General features: G+C 38.1%; 1 protein-coding gene across 4 annotated transcripts in view; it reads right to left on the bottom strand.

Moving 5' to 3' along the window:
* Window positions 1-21,790, bottom strand: part of LOC136866028 (V-type proton ATPase 116 kDa subunit a 1) — a 338,604-nt gene that overhangs the window by 272,674 nt on the left and 44,140 nt on the right. For all 4 annotated transcript variants that reach the window (XM_067142636.2, XM_067142639.2, XM_067142638.2 and 1 more), the window contains exon 3: window positions 1,899-2,027. In XM_067142636.2, the coding sequence (XP_066998737.2) occupies window positions 1,899-2,027 (129 nt within the window). The remainder of the gene's footprint in view (window positions 1-1,898; window positions 2,028-21,790) is intronic.

Below are 21,790 nucleotides of genomic sequence, written 5' to 3'. Positions count from 1 at the left end.
TTGCAAAGTTTTTCAAGTAAGGTCATTCATATTTAACTTTGCAGAAAGATTGTTTGCAAGAAGTGTTAAACTACCTCATATGTGTATATTTGTTCAATGTTTTCTCAACAGTTCAAAAGGAACTTCAGTTTTAAATACAGACAGCAACAATGGACATTGATTCCGTACAAGACTTTATGGCAGGCTTGTCATATTTCAAGTTATATTTAATTTTTTAACATTGAAAACAACAAAAGTTTTTGCAAGAAGTGAGGTCAATTTGTGTAAATAATGTAGTTATATCTTTTGCATTTTTCAAAAAATGTCCTTAAAAAGGCACTGGGTTCTTCCACTTTTTCAATTTCTGAATTTTGAGTTTTGTAATCTACCATGTGATTTTATGGCTGATGACTTCTAAAACAGAGATGACATGTCCCTAAATATATTTAATATGTTTTTTAATTAAATAGTTCACACGTAAAGTGATGTGTATTGATTGGGTGGACCAAAACCTAACATTGTTTCTTAATTTTAACTATATCAATATGGTTCTATACGATGAAGTTCGTAAATTGAACATATAAAAATGATTCCTTAATAATGGGGAGCAAGGCTAACAATTTTGATATCTTTAGAGTGTTGAAGAAAACTGAATACATAATAAAGAGCAACAATTATAACTATGTAATCAGTAAAGAACCTTAAACCAGAGACTTAATGAAGTAATATCAATAAAATATCTTAGTCAGTGGATATTCTACAAAGCAGAACACTTATTATAGGCCAAAAAATTGTATTTGTATGACAGTGGTGCATCATCTTCAACCTCTAAATCAGAAACTAAACTGAAGAAAATGTTTGTATAATTTAGCACCATTTAGCAGATAGACGGTTGTAATACAGTGTTTACAGCAAAGGAAACAGTCCCAAAGAAAGAGACTAATGCCATTTTTTCCATGATGTGAAGGCTATAATTAAATAAACACTTGCACCAAACAGCAATGGATTTTACTATCTTCAATTTTCTTGTTTGTTATGCAATATACAAAATATATTTTATAAACACACACATATCTTAAATCATAACACTGATACAATCTTACTTTAATTTTCATTTCAAGATAGGTAAATTTTAGTACTATTATAAATAGAAACTTAAATAAGGATTCATTGGAAAGTTTAAAATCTAAATGAACTGTTAATTGTTTATTATGTGTTAAAGGACAAAACAGGATACGTACATGCCATCTTTATAGTGTCAGTCAATAAAATTTAAGGAATGGCTGCTAGCAGAGAAATCCCTTAATTTAAAAGGGCTAGTATTTCCAAATCCATAATGATCATTTCAAAATAGAACTGCCTTGCTTGATTGCACAACATAATCTTGCCATTACCTTCATTCAACAGAGTTCATGCAACTAAGGAATGGAGATAATAAAAGTTATACAATCCAACACCACAAAAAAATGAAACCGAAAATCTCAAAATCGATGTACCCGATTTACTTTACATTAGCATATCTACAGGATGCCTCCAGGCAAAATAACAAATTAATAAAATTCCAGGTTGAGCTAGAATCTATGTTAATAGTTCCTTTCATCTTCCTCATTCTTAAATAATGCGTGCAAGAACAGTTTACAACCAAAATCAAATTAATATTTACTATATATTTGGTATTTTAATATATGCCCAAAGAGGAAATCAATTTGTAAAACATTATGGAATCAGAGATAAAAGTCAAGGAAATAAGAAAATACTCATACTTGCAATTAGATCATTTCGGTCTATACCAAGAAAATAAATTATCAGCAAAAGAGAAGGGAAAAAAATGAGAAACACATTCAAGAGTTAAAAATCTGTCAATGTATAAAGATTTTCCAAAGATAGAGACAGAAAGAGATAACTTTATATATGCTTACCTCATCAAAAAAGACTTGTGTTTTTCTCAGAATATGTTTAAGCTCGGTTAGTTCCAAAAAATTACGCTTCAAAGCTTCTGCATTCTGATTTACTTCACGCAGTTCATTCTCCAGTTTTTCAAAAGTAGCCTATTAAAGAAAAGGACAAAAATTTACAGTAACATTATCCACTGATGCATGAACGAAGAAACACTACCACAAATTGATGAAATAAATAATTTACACCAATTTTGCCATTTATGTCACGGTTAGAAGCTGAGCAAGAAGAATATTTAATTAATGAATTGTTTTGTTGTCTCCAAGGGATATAGCATTATCAGAGACTTAAAAGTAAGCTATTTATTGAGACTTGACAATGATTAAAGAAATCTTTCTGGAGGTGCATGTCTGAGAGGTCAGATCAGTAGAAATACAAAGCAAGAATTGAGAGGTACTACTAAGTTATTGGATCATGTACTAAATGTCTGCAAATCTGCAATTTTCATATGGGTATCACTGAAATGTATGTGGAATACGTTAAGGGGAATACCACTAACCTCAGTCAAACACAATGTTCTGGTCTACGTTCACATAATTATAAAAGCCAAATTTTATCAAGTGGCCATCTTTTTGGTAACTTCATGAAAATTACTTAGAATGAATAACTTTTGTAGTCCTCAGGTTTAACAATCAGAAGAAATATTTTCCCCTTAGGGGCAAAAGATCCACATGGGTCGACGCCCCAAACAAATAGCACAAAAAAATATATATATTTACCCCTGATATCTAGCAACTTGTTTCAACTGTCTAGCCTTCCATCCATAGCTTACCATAGCAGCCGAGTGTGAAACTGTGTGGTGGTTGAGAGTACACCTTTATCTTCATGCATACCTTGCGGCCATTCAGAGAATATACAGCAACACTATTTCTCTGCCCCAGCTGGCTATGTCCGTTATTATCCTTCAGTCTAGTGACAATACTGAACTGACTGGTGCCTACATAAACTTGCCTGCAGCTACAGTGTATCCTTGTATACTTCTGTAGCGTGTGGGTGGTATCTGTCTTCAGCACATCCCAGTATGTCTGCAATCTTCCTTCTGGTGCTGTTTGTACACACAAAGTTATCGACCATTACTAGAGTAATTTTTCCTACCCGAGTTCCCAATTCGTGGATTTTTAGACACTGTTGGAGGTTTTGTGTTTAGGATAATGTTTTTTCCACCCACGTTCACATGTACCTTCTAACTTGCCTTTATGATCAGCAGAGGTACAATGAAGGAGCCTTCCCAAAGATATCCACGAATCACAATCGGGCATAATTTTGGGCAACACTGACGAACAAGAGTCAATGGCCGATACTTCAAAAAATGGTTAAGAAACATTTAAATATCAATACTGAAGAACTGTCTGCAAATAAAGAGATTTTAATAGCAATTATGTGCAAAGAAAGTAATAGTGATACTTTGTTTTACAAGAGACTCACAGAGGGCCAACTAGTCAAGGACCAAAGATCAGTAGAAAGGCCACATGATCAGTATGAAACGGTTGTATTCATTGCCATGACTTGTACCAATGATACAGAAATAATTCCTGTTAAGTTGAATTCCTGTATAACAGGGTAATTTATATAAACCGGGTTGTTTCCAAAATGACTCCATTTCCATCCGATAGCTGTCTCGCTGGTTACCCACTACGGTAATGAGTAGACCGTACAACCAACGTCCCAATGCAGAGTATCTGTAAATAACCTAATCCCCTAAGGTGACCAACCACTTTGGGTAGATGAATTTCCTTAGGACAATAGTCTCAGTGCAGGAAATGACACTGGAACCCATGAAGGAGCATCTGACCTCAGGTTAGGGGCGGCTGTAAAAGGCTTCTATACTCTGTCAGAAGCGGCCTGAGCACCTGCTAGAAGAAGCTCTAAAGTACCTTTGTGAAAATTATGGAATGAAAATCAGCATGGAAAAGAGTAGTACAACTGTGTTGACTACAGGGGAAAGGGAAGGGAAATTACACTTTTTTTAAAAAGAGGAAAAACTTGAAATTTATTACATATAGCTTCAAATACTTGAAAAGCAAACCGATGCAGGATGCATGGTTGCACAAGATCAGTACAAGAATTCAACAGGGAAATGCATTCTACCAGAGTGTGAGAAACCTGGTACAAAGGTAGGAATTACCAATGAATTGTAAAGATGTAATGTAAAAGATGTACTACTGTGAAATAAAGGCATATGCAGTGGAGACCTGGACACTGACAAAAAGACAAGAGAATAAAATCCAGGCCAGTGAGATGAAAGTTTTAAGACGATACGAAAGACAAGAAAGGAGAGCAAGAAATTAGGACGTCAGTGAAGTAATCTGAGTAGAAACATTTTATGAATTAATGGAACAAAATAAACTTAGATGGCTTGGACATGCTAAGAGGATGGAAGACTGAAGGATGCCAAAGCGGATGATAAGAGGACCCAGTAGGAGGATGTAAGGCAAGACTAAGGTGGTTGAAAATGACCTACTATAATTAGAAGAAACCTGGACTGGAACACAGTTTAAGAAGAACAATGGTGGTTGGGTCTCCCACAAGTCCAACCCCTCGTCCACGTCGTGGGAGATGGGCAACGTCATCAAGTAGAGAATAGCTTGTGGGGGTGAAGTACAGTGGGGACTGTGTGGGCCCCCAGACCACTACGGTAGCTGTGAAGGCCCTACAGGAATCCTGAAAAAGATGGGGGCTAACGGGGCTCTGGTGAAGTCACAACAGGCCTGGCAAGCCGGTGATGGATATTAACTTGCTTTCAAGGAAACAAGGAACGATAAGCCGTACAGATGTAACAGACGACGACCCTGGCAAGGACAAGATTACGAATTGGCACACTGAATATACAAACATTGACAGGAAAAGTAGAAGAGGTTGTAGACATGATGGAAAGAAAAAAACTGGATGTACTAACGCTGGCAGAGACTAAGTGGAGGGGTGAGGGTAGGAGAGAGCTGTAGAATGGTTTTCAGTTGTACTAGATAGGAAATGAGGGAAAGCGAAATGGAGTAGGAGTGGTAGTAAGAAATGGATTGAAAGAGGAAGTAAAATGAATAAGCGACAGGTTGATAAAAGTCAAAATAACAATCAAAGGTAAAACCTGGGAAATTGTACAAGTGTTTGCTCCACAAGCAGGTTGAACGCAACAGGTAAAGATGACTGAGGAAGAATTGGAGAGACAATTGAATGGACAAAATGTGGTAATGGGAGACTTGAATGCCCATGTAGGCATGGAAAGGAAGAGTTATAAGAACATGATTGGAGCGGAAGGATGGGGAAATAGGAATAAGGAAGGAGAAAGATTACTGGATTTGTGCAAAAGAAATGGGATGATGGTCGGGAACTTTTAGTTCAAAAAGAGAGAAAGCCATGAGATAATGCGGTATAGCAGTGACTGGTCTAGGAAATCCATTGTAGATTACATGATCTATGACTGGGAAATGAAGAGGAATGTTATAGATGTAAGGGTAATACCATCAGAGACGCTAGATGGTTATCACAGACTACTGGTAATGAAACTGAGAACAATGACGGAAAGGAAAAGAACAGAGAAGCAAGAAAGACACATCAAAATATGGAAACTGAAGGAAAAGGAAGCCAAGGAAGAATATCAGGAAAAAATAAGATTGAACGTACCAACAGATGATACAAAAACAGGAGAGAAGGAATGGGAAAGGTTCAAGAGGACACTAGTAAAAACTGCAGAGGAAGTTTGTGGGAGAACTAGTGCCAGGAAAAGATGCAAGGAGACCCCATGGTGGAATGACAGAGTCAAAGCAGCAGTTAGGTAGAAGTATAAAGCTTTCAGAGTGTGGTTTCAGCAGAGAACACCGGAGACAAAACAAGAATATCAGACGAAAAAGGAAGAAGGTAAAAAGGTTGTAACAGAGAAGAAAAAAATGGATGGAAAAGTTGACAAACATGATGGAAGAGGATAACAAAGGAAATAAAGTACTGTATGGAATAGTCAAGAGTAAGAGAAAAGGCAAGAGGGAAGGTGTTATAATGATAGACAAAAATGAAAATGAAGTGCAGGAAATGGAGAAACTCAAAGGAATGTGGAAGGAATATTTTGAAGATTTACTAAACCCAGAAGGATGCACTGAGGAGGAAAGTAGAAGCAGGGAGGAAGTAAATATGGAAGAAGAAAAAGACTTAACATGGGCAGAAGTGGAGCTAGCTCTGGACAAGATGAAAGGAGGGAAAGCCCCAGGGTTAGATGAAGTGAGTATTGAGATGGTGAAGGCAGCAGGAGAGGTAGGGAAACAGCAGCTTTATCATGTGTTGAAAGTAGTATGAAAGGAAAGGAAGACCCCTGAAGATTGGAAGAAGGGGGTTATCATACACCCATTTTCAAGAAGGGGAATAGAAAAGAGTTTAAGAGCTATAGGGGAGTCACATTGATATGCCAATGTGCAAAGGTGTTTGAGAAGATTTGAGAATAGAATCAGAAACAGGGTGGAAGAAAAGTTAAAAGAAGAGCAGTATGGTTTCAGATCAGGAAGGTCCACAGTAGACCTTACATTCGCAGTAAGGCAACTACAAGAGCGTCATTATGAATGGGGTAAGGATCTTGTGATGGCCTTCATGGACTTTGAGAAAGCTTATAACCATGTGTGTAGAAACAAGGTTTGGGAAGCCTTACAGAGAAAAGGTGTCGAGGAACAGACCGTAGAAAGAGTGAAGGAGATGTACAATGGGAGTGTCAGTTGTATGAAAATAGGAGAGAAAACAGGGTGGTTTGAGCAAAAAGGTGAATTAAAACAAGGAAGTGCTCTGTCACCTTTGCTCTTCGTAGTAACAATGGATGAGATAATGACAAAAGTGGCAAGGAAAATGGGAAAAGGAAAAATAAAAGTGATGATATTTGCAGATGACCTGTTATTCCGGGGAGAAAAGGAAGAGGACATCCAGGAACATTTAGATGCTTGGGTAGATGAGGTGGAACAATATGGAATGAAATTTAATGCCCAGAAGAGTGAGATAGTGATCACAACTAGAAAGGAGAGACCTACGAGAGGGATAATGCTTGGAGGGAAACAGCTTAGGAAGGTAGAGTTTCAAGTACTTGGATAATGAAGCAGAGAGCCGTGAATAGAATACAGGCAAGTGAAATTAAATTTCTGAGAAGCAGGATACGAGTGACAAAATGGGATAAGATGAGAAATGAGAAGGTTCGAGATATAGTAAAAGAAGAGCCACTACAGAATAGGATAGAGGCATCTAGACTTAGATGGTATGGACACATGAAGAGAATGACAGAGGAAAGGATACCAAGGAGGATGCACGAAATGGAGATAAACAGGTAAACGGACAAGAGAAACTCCAAGAGACAGGTGGATAAAAGGAGTGGAAGAGAGTGTACAGAAAACAGGAGAGGACTGGGGAAGAGTGACTAGGGAGAAGTGGTGGGAAGACAAGAGGAGATGGAGAGGCTTATGTTCCAAGCAGACCTGGCCAACAGCTGGAAACTGCAGACGATGATGATGATGATGATGATGATGAATGGTGGTTGGATAGAGGAAGATAAGGAAGGTGCCATAAACATCCCAACCTAGCGGGAGCTGGATGAGATAAATGGATGATTGTGAAGAAACTCTGGGAGATTCAGTTGCCCACATTTACCAACAATATGCAAATTATTCTTTGTCAAGCATCAATTTATTGTTTCCTCAATTTTGCTTCTTGTTTTACCACAGATTCGTTCAAGTTACAGTACACATTGTCTCAGCACATGTTTAATGAAAAATTATTGGATTACAAAGTTCATTGTAGCCATGCAAAATGTGTTAAGGATAGAGTATGGTGTGCACAATCCTCCTAAATGAGATACCATACTGGCTATAGTGAAAAAGTTGGAAATAACTCTGTCTTTGCAGATCAAGTCTGGCAAGCCTGGCACATATGGTTTGGCAGATGTGGCAGAAGATGTTCAAACTAGGAAATGGTTACATTGTTTGTCTCAGGAGGCGAGGTATTCGTATTCCATATGTCAAAGAGCAACCAAGGTAAAGAAACCACAGCCATGCAAGACGACTGCCATTCACGAGTTGCAGGAGCCAGATAAGGGAAAAACAAGTTGGTTACTGAACATGGTTCTTGGATTTTACTGTACAGCTACAAGGAATTCCAAAGATGAGGCCTGGTTCTATCTGACTGGTAATGTAAGGTCTCAAAATATCCACATTTGGACCACACAACCCACATTGTATTCAATAAGGACCTGCACCCACAGAATGTCCAAGTTTGGTGTGCAGTCTCAGCAAACCAAACAGTGGGTCCATTCTTCTTCTTGGATATGATGAACAAAGACTGGCACAAGAACATCTTCCTGCAATTTGTTGAGCAACTACACAACACTGAGCTAACTCAGGGTTATTTTCAGCAAGACCTGCCACATGTCAACCAAGTCTCTTGCTTTGGTCAGCAGCTTCTTTGAGGACAGAGTAATCTCTACAAATTTTTGGCCACCAAGTTCAGATTTAATGACACCAGATTATTTCCTGTGGGGTTATCTCAAGGACAAAGTGTATCGAAATTAACTACAAACAACTTTAAAATTTGAAGACTAACATCATGACAAATCAATGGATGAAGCAGTTGAATGCGTCAAAATGCTAGACCTAGAGTTATAGTATTGTACAGACTTGTGACTACGCACATTTATCCTGAATTATATGCATGTGTGTACATAGATTCATCATATGATAAATAAATAAATAAATAAATAAATAAATAAATAAATGGAATAGACAAGGATATGTTCCCAACATATGATGGTAAGTGATTCTCCCACAGTTTCTTCATATCTGCTACCGACAGAAATGGGGTTGTCTTGAAAACCACCCAGTTTATAACGTGTACAACCCTGTACAACATTTACAAACACCACTCAATGCCAACTTCATGTTTAGTGAACCAGTTAATTTGAATAATCATAAGATTAGACTTGAAATTGAAGACTAACTGCCATAGTACCACATAGGGATACCATGAGCTATTGGTGAAGAACTTTAAAACTGGACTGAACAAATTGGACTGAAGCTCATTCATGATCCGAAGTTGCCACCTTCATTTAATAGTGGAAGGTGGAAGATAGAAGCACAGTTATAATCTGGATACCATATTTGTCAGTGAAGTGATCTCTCAAAAAGCAATCAAACATTTCAAAGATGTGATTCCTAACACGCAACAAAGACCAATCATCTGTTGCTTTTTTTTTTGTTATTTGTTTTATGTTGCACCGACACAGATAGGTCTTATGGCGACGGAGGGATAGGAAAGGCCTAGGAGTGGGAAGGAAGCAGCCACGGTTTTAATTAGCCCCAGCATTTGCGTGGTGTGAAAATGGGAAACCACAGCTGCCGAAGGTGGGGTTTGAATCCACTATCCTCTGGACCTTACCACACAGCCAACTCGCTCGGTTCCAGTCATTTTAACTTCATTTGAAGTAACTGGGATAAATTCCCTGAAGACCTAGACAGAGAAATGGCAAATTACTTCCAGACATGAAGTCTTATGAAACATTTATAGATCTGGAAAACAAAATTCCCACATGCTGCCAAACCAATAGTTATTACTCAATCCAGCTAAATAATGTCTCAAGAAGTTTTGAATAGGAACTGTTCTATGAAACTATCCTTTTTCTAAAGAAACAGTTCAAGGAACTGAGGAGTTGTCAAATGCCTTAACATTTATATGAGAGAGATGGTGTAATCTACAACAGACATCATGCAGAATAATAATCATGCATGGAATCTGATTAACAATATCAACAGTCAATCATCAACACCCTGATTTCACCAGAATCTCATTACACCTGATCAGGTCAAAGATCAGCTGCTATTAAATAGCAAAACTAACCAAAGAAAGCGAATGACCATTGAGACCTAGAAAATGAAAAACTCCTTGCAACTCCACTATGAAAGAATTGCAAAATGTAATCCAAGTAAAACAAGGCACCAGGACTAGATGACCTAAGGACTGAACAGGAAAAACACTTTGGTCCATAACAATTCAGTGGATCCTTGAATTCGTGAACAACTGCATCACCACCACGTAGATTCCTAAAACCTGGAGAAAAGCTTGAGTTGTTGCCTTTCCAAAACCTGGTAAGGATCCAAATGAAGCAAATAGTTTTCACAATAATAAATTAATTTTGTAATGGTCAACCTTACAAGTAGGCCTACTTTATTTTACATAGTGTCAATATTATTTACATAAAAGGACAGTACTGGTTTTGACCTGTAAATAGGTCATCTTCAGCTGTTGAAGAACCTGCTTTATAGCGACTACAGAATAAATACTACTAAAATTAAAATTAAACAAGAATGCCACTATTCTAAAAAGGGTACTTAAGGTACAGTTTTGGGGGTTAGAGGGTTTTGCCCTGGCCCCATGATTTCTACATATTTCAAAAATGATATTTGCTGAGGTTGAAGTTGGATACAATTCTAAGAGTATCAAGAATCACTGACAGTCTCTACTGCTTCCTTTATCAAGGTGTTTTGAAATATCATCCACTCTACCTCACCACTCTCCACTTCTGTAGGCAGTTGTCCCCTTAACGGTCCTGGTAGTCTGTCTTCTTTCCGATCTGCTGTAGTTCCCACACCTTAATCTTAGGTAATTTCCCGGCTGTTATCTTTGGTACATTAATGTCTTTCAGATTGCTACTAATAACCAGTGGTTGCTATTGAGGTCCTCACTTGTAATCACCTTGACATCAGTCACGAGTCTACTTTATCTGTAACGACAGTCAATGGCCACCTTTCTCTGTCCATCCCAGCTGTATCGGGTAATCTTGAGACCGACTTGTGAACCAACTGTTTTTTTACTACCGAACAGTCTCTTATGCAAAAGTCTAGATGTTCCTATTCTTAATTCCTTTTCCCATGGCCATATGGTTCCATCACCTTCTCATAACCATTCCTGTCTGTCCCGAGCTGTGCGTTGAGGTCCCCGATGATTGCCTTCTATTCAGTGATGGTCTCTTCTCGGTCTTCAAGAAACTTGTTCTTTTCATCCTGACTGCAACCAGTTTGAGGGGCATACAGCTGCATGGCTTCTTTTGCCCTAGGCAAACTGTTACCTTTATAATCCTCTCATTGATGTACTGGATTTATGTAATAGCATTTAACTCTTTTGCCAATATCAATTCTAGTCCATTTCCCATCTCTCTTTTGTTATCATTCCAGTAAGGATATTGTTCTTTCTCAACTTTTTTCCTTTTACCTTTCCATTTAGTTTCACTCAGTTCTAGGATTGATACTTTCCTTCTCTGCATGATGTCCACTAACTGTGAATTTCCCAGTCAAATTCAGTACATTGATTGTTCCTATTCGGGTGTGCTGTCTTCTACGGAACTGTTGCACAGTCGCAAGGAATGGCCTATCATCAGGCTGTATCCATCATACCTGGCGTGGGTCTGCGGGTGCTGTTGTCTGCTCCTGATGCAAGTGCAATAGACTAGTATAACTTGGAAACAATTCTCTAAAACCATGGGTAAATAGTAGAAATATCAAGCTCGATTAGTAGGTATAATAATAATAATAATAATAATAATAATAATAATAATAATAATAATAAGAGAAATAACATTTCAAAGAAAGGAATAGAACATTCTAGGTGGCAGAGAAGTTTGTAAGCCAAGAGATTTGTGTCTCAATATTATGAAACATTGTGCAAGTTAAATACGCACTTCTGCTGGAAACGTACGAAGTCACGTGTAAGAGACATAGGAACAGCTTCTCAGCGTTTCTAAAACATTGTGTGTAAGAACGTGACTAGGAGGTTCCATACTAAAGAACCAATCAGAACAGTAATACTGTGACTTGTACAAGTAACTCAAAGTAGTGGTGGATTAATCAAGTAGAGAGTTCTCAAAAGAATGGAAAAGGGGATATTAACTCATGACTTGTAAACAACAGGGCTTTTGACGTTCATCACTCGGAGAGGGCTTTTGACTAGACCGGGGCCATATCGTCCAGTGAACAGATAGCGAGTCGGCCAAGAGAAACTGCTAAGAGTGCTGGTAGACTTTGTGTAGAGCCACGAGTACGCAGTAAAGTAATAGCAAGTCAGAGGAATATTAGGCTTTTGAACTGAGTGTGATTCGTTAGTTAACGATCACAGGATTTTCGACACCAGTAGTCAATTAGGTGTTGGAGAAAAATAATTAGTATTTAGCCAGCATTCATTCTTATTGGGAGAGTTTCGTATTGCAGTCAAGTGACGGGTTCCAAGGACTCCAGCGTAGAAAAAGAAGAACGAAGACTCCAGCTGTCCGAGGATCAGCATCATCCGTAGTTAAGTATTCAACCAGTGTATCTATTCTTGTGTGTAAAATAAGCACTCAAAGACTTATCAAGACCTGAAGAGAATTAAAGGTTGAATGGTGTCAGAAATTTATATGTGCTTTGTATATATATATTATTACCACCAGGGTTTTAGAATATAAGCGATATTCAAACTATCTTTGCTAATCTGACTATACGCTCCCAGAACTCCGAACTCAAGTCCTTAGCCTGCTGAAATCCTTAGGGTCACGAGAGAAGTATACCGAAGAAAGAGATCCACTGTCGTAAACCGATAGTAGAGCTCTCAGGTGTGACAGGGAAAACTTCACACACTAAGGGATGCATTGTACTGCACGTAGGGGAATCCTCCCCTGAATTTCCTGTTGTCGGAGATGAATATGGACTTTCGTGAGACGGCCTCATAGGGAGAGACCTTCTACAAGAGAGCATAATTAGAGATGGGTATGTGAAGATTTTTGATCGAAGATACCCAATGGGCTTAAGTGTACGGGAAATATGTCAGATAAGTGTTACCAACTAGGATAAGTTGAGTGCATTAGAAGGCACAGTAGAAGTAGGAATGCAAGGTCAAGAGAACCTGCTTCGATTTCTACTACATACCGGGAGCGAAGTATCTCTCATAAAGAGACAGGTTGTGCCAAGGGAAGCCATGATTGTTAGGGAACCTGCCCTCAAATTAAAGGACATAGGTTCAGAGAAAATCCGAACTAAGGGCATCGTACGACTTCCAATAAGAGTCAAATGCAGACTTTCATACAGTGGATGACAATGTACAGCTCAAGTATGATGGGATCATAGGCAGAAATATACTTAAAGACAGTATAATAAATTTCAAAGAGGGAAACACCATATAACTATGAAAACTGCTCAGGTCCACATGATCTGTCTCAAACCTAGAACAGAGACGATTGTTGAAGTAAGAATGGACAAAAGAGTGGCGGAAGGTGTGATTGAAAAGAAGGAACTTTTGCCAGGGGTATACATAGCGAGCTGTGTAATGAAGGCACGCGATCACACAGCATTTGTGAGTGTGCTTAATACAAGGGAGACCGAAGTAAATTTTGAAAGAGATTGAACCCATGGCAATCTCAGAGCGAACCGAAAGAAAGTGAACCAAATAAAACAAGTAAAACACAAAATCTCGAGAACAAAGAGTGATAGACCAATTGAGGGTCGACCATTTGGCACTCAAAGTCCAAGAGGAGTTGTATGCTATTTGTGCAGCATATAATGATATTCTTCACTTAGAAAGGATAAGTTAACTTACACAGATTTGTTACAACACGTGATCAGAGTCGAGGAAAATCAATCTCCAATTAATGTAAGACCTTACAGATTACCTGAGGCTCAAAAGGAGGAAATTCAAAGGCAGATTGACAAGATGTTAGACGAAATAATTGTACCTATCAAAAGCCCGTGATCCGCGCCACTGCTCCTTGTCCCAAAGAAAATGGACACTTCAGGGAAACACAAATACAGAATTTGCATTGATTTTTGTGAGCTCAATAAAGTGACAATAGGGACAGTATTGTTGATACCTCTCATGAGAGCTCTTCGATGCTTTAGGGAAAGCATGGTATTTTTCTACCATGGATTGAGCATCAGGGTATCGTCAGGTGTTAATAAGGCCAGAGGACCATGAAAAGACGGCATTCTCAGCCTTAGGGCGGCATTATGAGTACCTACGCATACCGATGGGCCTTAAGGACTCGCCGAGGACCTTTATGAGGCTCATGACGACAGCAATGTCGGGCCTAAATGGTGTTAAATGCTTGATTTATATGGATGACGTTTTGGTGTATGCTAGCTCCATAGAAGACCATAATCAGAGATTACGGGACATATTTCAAAGACTCAGGGAACAGAGACAAATTACAGCCAGATAAGTGTGAATTTCTGCGAACAGAGATAGCATTCTTAGGTCATGTTATTACCGAGCATGGAGTGCAACCGGATGAGTGAAAGGTTGAGGAAGTAAGGAATTTTCCTAGGCCTACAACTACAAAACAGTTGAAAGGATTTTTAGGCTTAAGTGGGTATTATCGGAGGTTCGTACCTGAGTATAGCAAGACCACGAAACCTCTGTATGAACTCCTGAAGAACAATGTCCCTTATGTATGGACAGACAAGCAGGAGGCAGCCTTCAATATATTGAAGCAGAAGTTAACTGAGAAGCCCATATTACAATACCCAGACTTTGAAAAGCTATTCACACTCACTACGGATGCCAGTGGCAAAGCCTTGGGCGCTATCTTATCACAGGAAGAATTAGGGAAAGATTTACCAGTGGCATACGCAAGTAGAATTTGAATAAAGCAGAGAAAAACTACTCAGTCACAGAGAAAGAACTACTTGCAATTGTATGGGGTGTAAAGTATTTCAGGCCATACTTATTCGGGCGGCATTTTACAGTAGTGATGGATCACAAGCCACTGAAGTGGGTATTCAATGTTCAGGACCCATCATCCAGGTTTAATAAAGTTCAGATTAAATTTAGCTGAATACGATTTCACGATAGTGTACAAGACGGGTAAAACGAAAAAGAATGCTGATGCATTGAGTAGAATTCCCGCTGTACCTGAGAGAGCAGTGCAAGTGGTGAGTTCAGAGGGGATAAGTTCCCAAGGGACAGGTGAAACCGAAATAATAGATAATGAGCGGAATGATCTCGCGGACGCGAAAGCAGAGAGGTCAGGAAAAGATGTACGAATTAAAGACTAACTCAGAGGACGCAACTGCAGAGGAGAATGAGTCCGAAGAGGAAAGTGATACACCTGTGAAAGAGCGAAACGACTTAACGGAGGAAGATAAGTTGGCAATATTGCGTGATGCCCATACGTCCCTTATAGATGGACACCCAGGGATCACAAGAACATTAGCACGAATCAAGGATGTTATACAGTGGCCAAATATGAAGGACGTAGAAACATTTATCCGTTCTTGTCCTTCATGCCAGAAAAAAAAAGAATTACGGGTCCAGAGGTTAGAGCGCCTATGATTATAACGAATACGCCGAGTACAGTATTTGAAAAAGTAGCAATCGATGTCGCAGGTCCCCTACTGGTTACAGAAAGACAGCATAAATTATTACTTACCTGTCAGGACCAATTGTCGAAATATTTAATTGCCAGTCCGATTATCAATCAGGAAGCTGATACGGTGACAAGAACACTGGTAATGAACGTGATAAGTGTATTCGGAATACCAAATAAAATTCTAACAGAGATGGGAAGTAATTTCATGAGTCAAACCTTTAAGAGGCTATGTAGAATTCTGAGAATCGAAAAGATCCCTACAACAGCATTCAGGCCGCAATCAAACGGCATGATCATAGAATATTTACGTCATGATGTATGTAAGGATCAGAACGACTGGGATGAATACTTGCCAACAGCTACTTTCGTGTATAATACTTCCAAACACAGTAACACAGGGTTCACGCCACATGAATTAATATTCGGGCGAAAGGCTAATATAGCGGGAATTTTGCAGAGGAAACCAGAGCCTACTTATAATGAGTATCAGGATACAATCGAAGGCTTAACCGGAAAACCATGAGATCGCACGAAAGACCCTGATTCAGAGCAAGGAACGAGAAAAACAGAAACACGACAGAAAACGGGAAATAAATTTTCAGGTTGGTGATAAGGTATTACTAAGGGATGAAATCTTAAGAAGAGGGAGGTCAATGAAATTTGGACAGATATATATAGGACCTTACGAAAGAGCGAATTTATGGTGTCAATGGTTTGTTGAAAATTAACAAGAAAGGGAAATTAAAGTGCACAAAAACCGATTAAAACTGTATGTGTAGAGGGTCAAAGTTCAAACCAAAGGGTTGAAAATTGGCTTCAATTTAGGTTGAGGTAAGTTACACTTCTTACCTCAACAGCGCTTCGGAAGTATCGATGATTCCTGGTAAGATTTCTTTGAAACATCCTGCCAAATCACGTCCTAAATTTCATAAGAAAGTTTTAGAGATTCAAACCTGGGCAACAAAGGGGCCAAGAAATAATTGGTGGAACGGAACATATTGTGTGTTGTCGCGAAACCTTTCAAAAAGGTTGTGGTTAGCGAGATCCCAACCTAGATGTCATCTCACACACAGGGAAACAAACGAACAGTCCGATCCCATAGAGTAACAATAGAAGTAAACAGGGAGATATAATGATGTAACGTGTGCATATGACAAGGTGAACAGAAAACTCCCAGCTTAATCAGAAGGAAAATTATACTCACGATGATGATGATGATGATGATAATAATAATCATAGAAAGCAAGTCTACTGAACAAGGAAATACAATATTGGGAAGAGGGAAGGAATGTGACTTGACCAGTCCAAGCTAACATAACGGGGAGAGAGTCTAATGAACCTTGAGCGAAAGCGGCCTTCAGTTATTGCGTAAATGGGAGTAAAATGACATAACAAGTTAACAGGGGTACACAAACTATAATAGCAATATGAAATATAGTGGTGGCTACACTTAATAAAACCACGTACCGGATACGAACCCCAACACGGGAAATCATTTATTAGAGTGATACCTTGTGCATACGGTGAACATAACTTGCAGTAGAAATGAGTTACTATGACAGTGTTTAAAACATTTGTAAATTGCAAAATTTGCATAAATGTAGTACTCCTATAGTACGGTACAACGGAAAATTTTCTTTACAGGTCACCCCTAAAGAAACAAGACAAACTGCTTTCAAAATGTATAGGACAATTTATGTAGTAATCACAGTACACTTTTCGGGAAAGGTAATTGGAGAAGGGATAGACTTTCAGGTAATTCCTTATGAGAAAACCCCAGGGGTATATTTCAAAGATGAGGGAAACGTACAGTTGTCTACTAGTGAGTGGAGATTGGTCACTTATGTTAATTTAAGTAAATCAGCAGAAGCATACACACTAATTAGAAAGATAAAGACACAGGTGTTATGTTATCCATTACAGAGTGAATTAAATTTTACATGCCAACATGAAGTGCAGATGGAAATGAATCATTTAGAGAAGGTACAGGAATTAAGGGACACTTTGAAACCGTTTACTAAGAATACTGTGAAACAGGAAAAGAGAGGTTTATTTAATTTTATTGGCACATTATTGAAAACGTTAGAGAAAGAACAACTTTCAACACTTAAACTTGCGAAGGAACAACTTATTGTCACACGATCTACACTACAGTCACTGAATAATACTAATGAATGGCTAACGAGTTAAAATTAAATAAGAATTTAGAACAAATAAAAGGGTTTTTGGGAAATGAAACAAGTCAGTTGAAACGTGAGTTCACTCAGATATTGAGATTGCCATTAACCGACATTTGATAGAAATAGAGGACCTCATTTCACTAGTGTACGATCAATATAAGGTGATATCGTCCGGGATAATGTATGCACAATTAGGAATAATAAATATGCAAATTTTATGCCCTTCTGAGATTTTAAAAGCTTATAGGAAATCCCAAGATCAGTTTCCACAAGGGATGACCCTCCCATTAGAGTTGGATATGACTCAAGATTATTTGATTTACAAGATTGCTAATGTAAATGCATTCATAAATAAGAATATGCTGGTACATTTGGTGAAAATGCCTCTAACCGACAAGAAAAACTTTCAGTTATATAAAATACTTCCTTTCCCTATGCTAATTAAAGACGGTGATAATAAATATTGTAAAGGAATATATTCACATTAGGGTAGAAAAAGACTATTATTATTATTATTATTATTATTATTATTATTATTATTATTATTGATTCAGAACAACAATTGTATGCATATTTAACTAAGGAACAAGTGAGAGTGCAAACAGGTAGATGAAAGTTAGAGAGTGTGTACATCTAATTATGTGTTAAAATTGGTGCATGGAGAAAAAGATTGTGTATTAACATTAAGAGGAACAACAACAATACCAAGTGAGTGTAACAAAAACATAATTAAAGTCCATGAGCTTGTATGGTTACCTGTAAGTGACAATATTTATACTTGGCTCCAGATCTTACAAAGGTAACCATAGTTTGTGATGAAACACACAATGTAAACTTTGTAAATGTAGGGATAATTGCAATGTATCAACCTTGTACCATTTACGGACCAAATTGTAAGATACGGTCCACAGGTAGCATTAATACAACTTATTTAAAGGATATAATCCCAAATTTTTTGTTAGAATACGAATGCTGTGAATATCTTAATAGTGATATAAAACTAAATAATCTACCTGAATTAAAAGAGGTGCCATTACACAGCCTGCTCACATATACTGATGATGTAAGACATGCAGGTATCAAAATAGATGTGGAAAATTTAATATTGGAAAAGGAATTATATACAAAACAATTACATGCTGATATGAATGTGTATAAAGTCATAGTGTGGACAATAGTGGCTCTAGTGGCTTTAGTAATTTTGTTAACATGTTGTAAATGCTGTCCATGTTTTTCAGGAATATTTAAGAGGAAGCATTGGTTGTTGCACAAAAATATGCTTTAAGCAGAAAATAGTCAATGAGAATAGGGTTAAAGAAAGGTCATCAGATGATGACTTAGTGGTCCATTTTGAGAGACCAAGGTTATCAGGTAGTCGTCCCAGTATACATGATTCAAAAGTCAATGTAGTTGAGATTGAAGATACAGCAATAGTGCAAACACCCAGCAGTTTAAGATATAAAGAAAAGGGGTAGAATTTAAAGTAATAATGCCACACAGGGGAGATATTCCACATCCAGGGAAAGTGTAAGCAAACACAAGTGTGACAGAAGTGTTTGTGTCAAGAGGACGCAAAGTACTTCTTCCCAGGCGGGGGAGGTGTTGTGAATGGCGATTCGCGACGTGCCTTTCGCATATAACAAAGTGAGCGAACGGACTCGAATGAGAATCAAATCCGTGACTTTCAGGGTATAAAGCCTGTGATTTGAAAAGTAGCAGGCATATAAACACATGAATCGGTGAGTCGAGAAAGGCACTAACTGACATTTTTGGGTAAAATGAGTTGTACATTGGATAGTATATTTTCGAGGTAGGCGCATCGATTGGTGATGAAAGGAACTAGCTGCGATAGCTGTGTATGGATGTAATGCATAACCTCTTCTTTAGAGTTGGTGAAGAAAGGAACTAACTGCTGCATTTAGTTCTGTTCAATTCCAAACGTTGCGCCAGCTGATGTGATAGTGGCTCCATGGTGCAGTGCTGAAGGTTGCATGACCAAGGAAATACGATATCTATCTGCGCAGTTTGTATGTAGCAGAGTTTATTGTGTGTAAAATAGTATTTTTCAAGGTTTTCTGGAATTATTTAGCGTACAGACATTTTATGAAAGACTTCTGCAATGGCCTACCACAAATGCCTGTAACATTGATGATTATGATGATGATGTCTAATGTGTGTACAGTTGTATTTCAGAATTTGCAATTTATGTTACAAGTTGAAAACATGCCAATTTTTGTCATATAATCTCATTCAGAATTAAAAGACACTAAGTACAATACATTCATGTCCAGTTTAAAATAATTAAAATACACTATGGGAAATGTTACTTCTATTTTTTATACTCAGTGGTCCTTTCTGTACTACTTGGAAAAATAAAATACATGAAATCTATAAAACTGTAATACTCAGTTTTTATCGATTTACAAGAAAGTACTCAATGCGTAATTAGTTCCTTTCATGACTCACTGATTCACATGTATATATATATATATGAAAGGAAATTACAGGGGAGTTTGTATATGTTTATAATTCATAAATGATAGTAATAATAAGAGAAATAACAGAATATTTCAAAGAAAGGGATAGAACATTCTAGGTGGTATAGAAGTTTGTAAGCCAAGAGTTTTGTGTCTCAATATTATGAAACATTGTGCACGTTAAATACACACTTCTGCTGGAAACATACAAAGTCACGTGTAAGAGAAATAGGAACAGCTTCTCAGCATTTCTGGAACAGTGTGTTTAAGAACAACGTGACTGGGAGGTTCCATACTAAAGAATCAATCAGAACAGTAATACTGTGACGTATACTAGTAATTCGAAGTAGTGGTGGATTAATCAAGTAGAGAGTTCTTGAAAGAATGGAAAAGGAATATAAACTCATGACTTGTAAACAACAGGGCTTTCAACGGAGAGCTTTGGATTGTAGGCCGGAGGCCATTTCGTCCAGTGAACAGATAGTGAGTCAGCTAGGAGAAATTGCTAAGAGTGCTGGTAGACTTTGTGTAGAGCCGCAAGTATGCAGTAAAGTAATAGCAAGTCAGAGAAATATTAGGCTCTTGAACTGAGTGAGATTTGTTAGTGAACGATCACAGGGTTTTCCACACCAGTAGTCAATTAGGTGTTGAGTAAAATAATTAGTATTTAGCCAACATTCATTCTTATTGGGAGAGATTCATATCACTGTCAAGTGACTGGTTCCAAGGAGTCCAGCATAGAAGAAAGAACGAAGACTCCAGCTGTCCAAGGATCAGCATCATCCGTAGTTAAGTTTTCAACCAGTAAATATCTATTCTTGTGTGTAAAATAAGAACTCAAAGACTTATATCAAGATCTGAAAGATTTAAAGGTTGAATGGTGTCAGAAATGTATATGTGCTTTGTATATATGTATATTATTTCCAGGGTTTTAGAATATAAGTGAAAATTCTTAGGGCCACGACAGTATAATGTGTAATTAATTTGTAAATAAAACGGTGTACACAACTGACAATCTTGTGTGTGCACCTTTGTGGTTACACTCCGAGTTCTTGTATAAGTGTTGAAAGCGACTGCAGTTACCCTTCAACTTACTTACTAGGCCTAACGTTAGAAGATTTTCTGTCAAGGTTATCTCCCTCAGCCTTCAACAGTCTCCTGCCACATCTGCAAGGCAGCAGCTTTCTGTTGAATTTATGCAACAGTTCCTATATAACAGCTTCCACAAGCCCTCTAAGGGTGAACTCCTTTGCCCATAGCCATTGGTTCTCCCTTAGTTTGTCAGGCTTGGTAACGGCCGCCCTAATCTCGGCCCGACGGCCAGAGGTAGTACCGTCTACTGTCGTACGCGGTAGCAGGATGTACCTAACCTGACAATAATAATAAGACAATGGTGAAAGAGGATCAAAGAGAATGGAAGCAGAAAAAAATGTGGCAAAGAATGGTAACCTAAGCAAGCTGGGCAGAGAGGAAAGAAATACAGAGGTTCTCAGATCAATGCACACTGAATAGAAGAGATAGAAGAAAATTCACTGGCCACACACTGGCATTACTTTCCTTTGAATCTCATATTGAACCCTGGTGGGGGTGTGAGCTGTATCATTCAATTATAATTAAGGAATTATTGCATATTCGCTAAGCCAGAATATCTTACATTTATATTGTAGGCCTTCTGGCCAGTTCGGAAGGTATTGTGAAACCTACCACAGACGTCTGTATCCACTAGAGATTATGAAACACAATGGCCAGCAAAATTAGCATTCTTCATTGGAAAGAGAAGGGGCTGGTTATTTCAGAGTCAATAGAAATCTCCAGCCTAAGGGCCAAGTGATATTTAGAACAAGGAAATTACAGTGCGCAAG

The sequence above is a fragment of the Anabrus simplex genome, chromosome 3, assembly GCF_040414725.1.
Source record: "Anabrus simplex isolate iqAnaSimp1 chromosome 3, ASM4041472v1, whole genome shotgun sequence".
Taxonomy (NCBI): Eukaryota; Metazoa; Arthropoda; class Insecta; order Orthoptera; family Tettigoniidae; genus Anabrus; species Anabrus simplex.
This window is presented reverse-complemented; position numbering and strand designations above follow the sequence as displayed.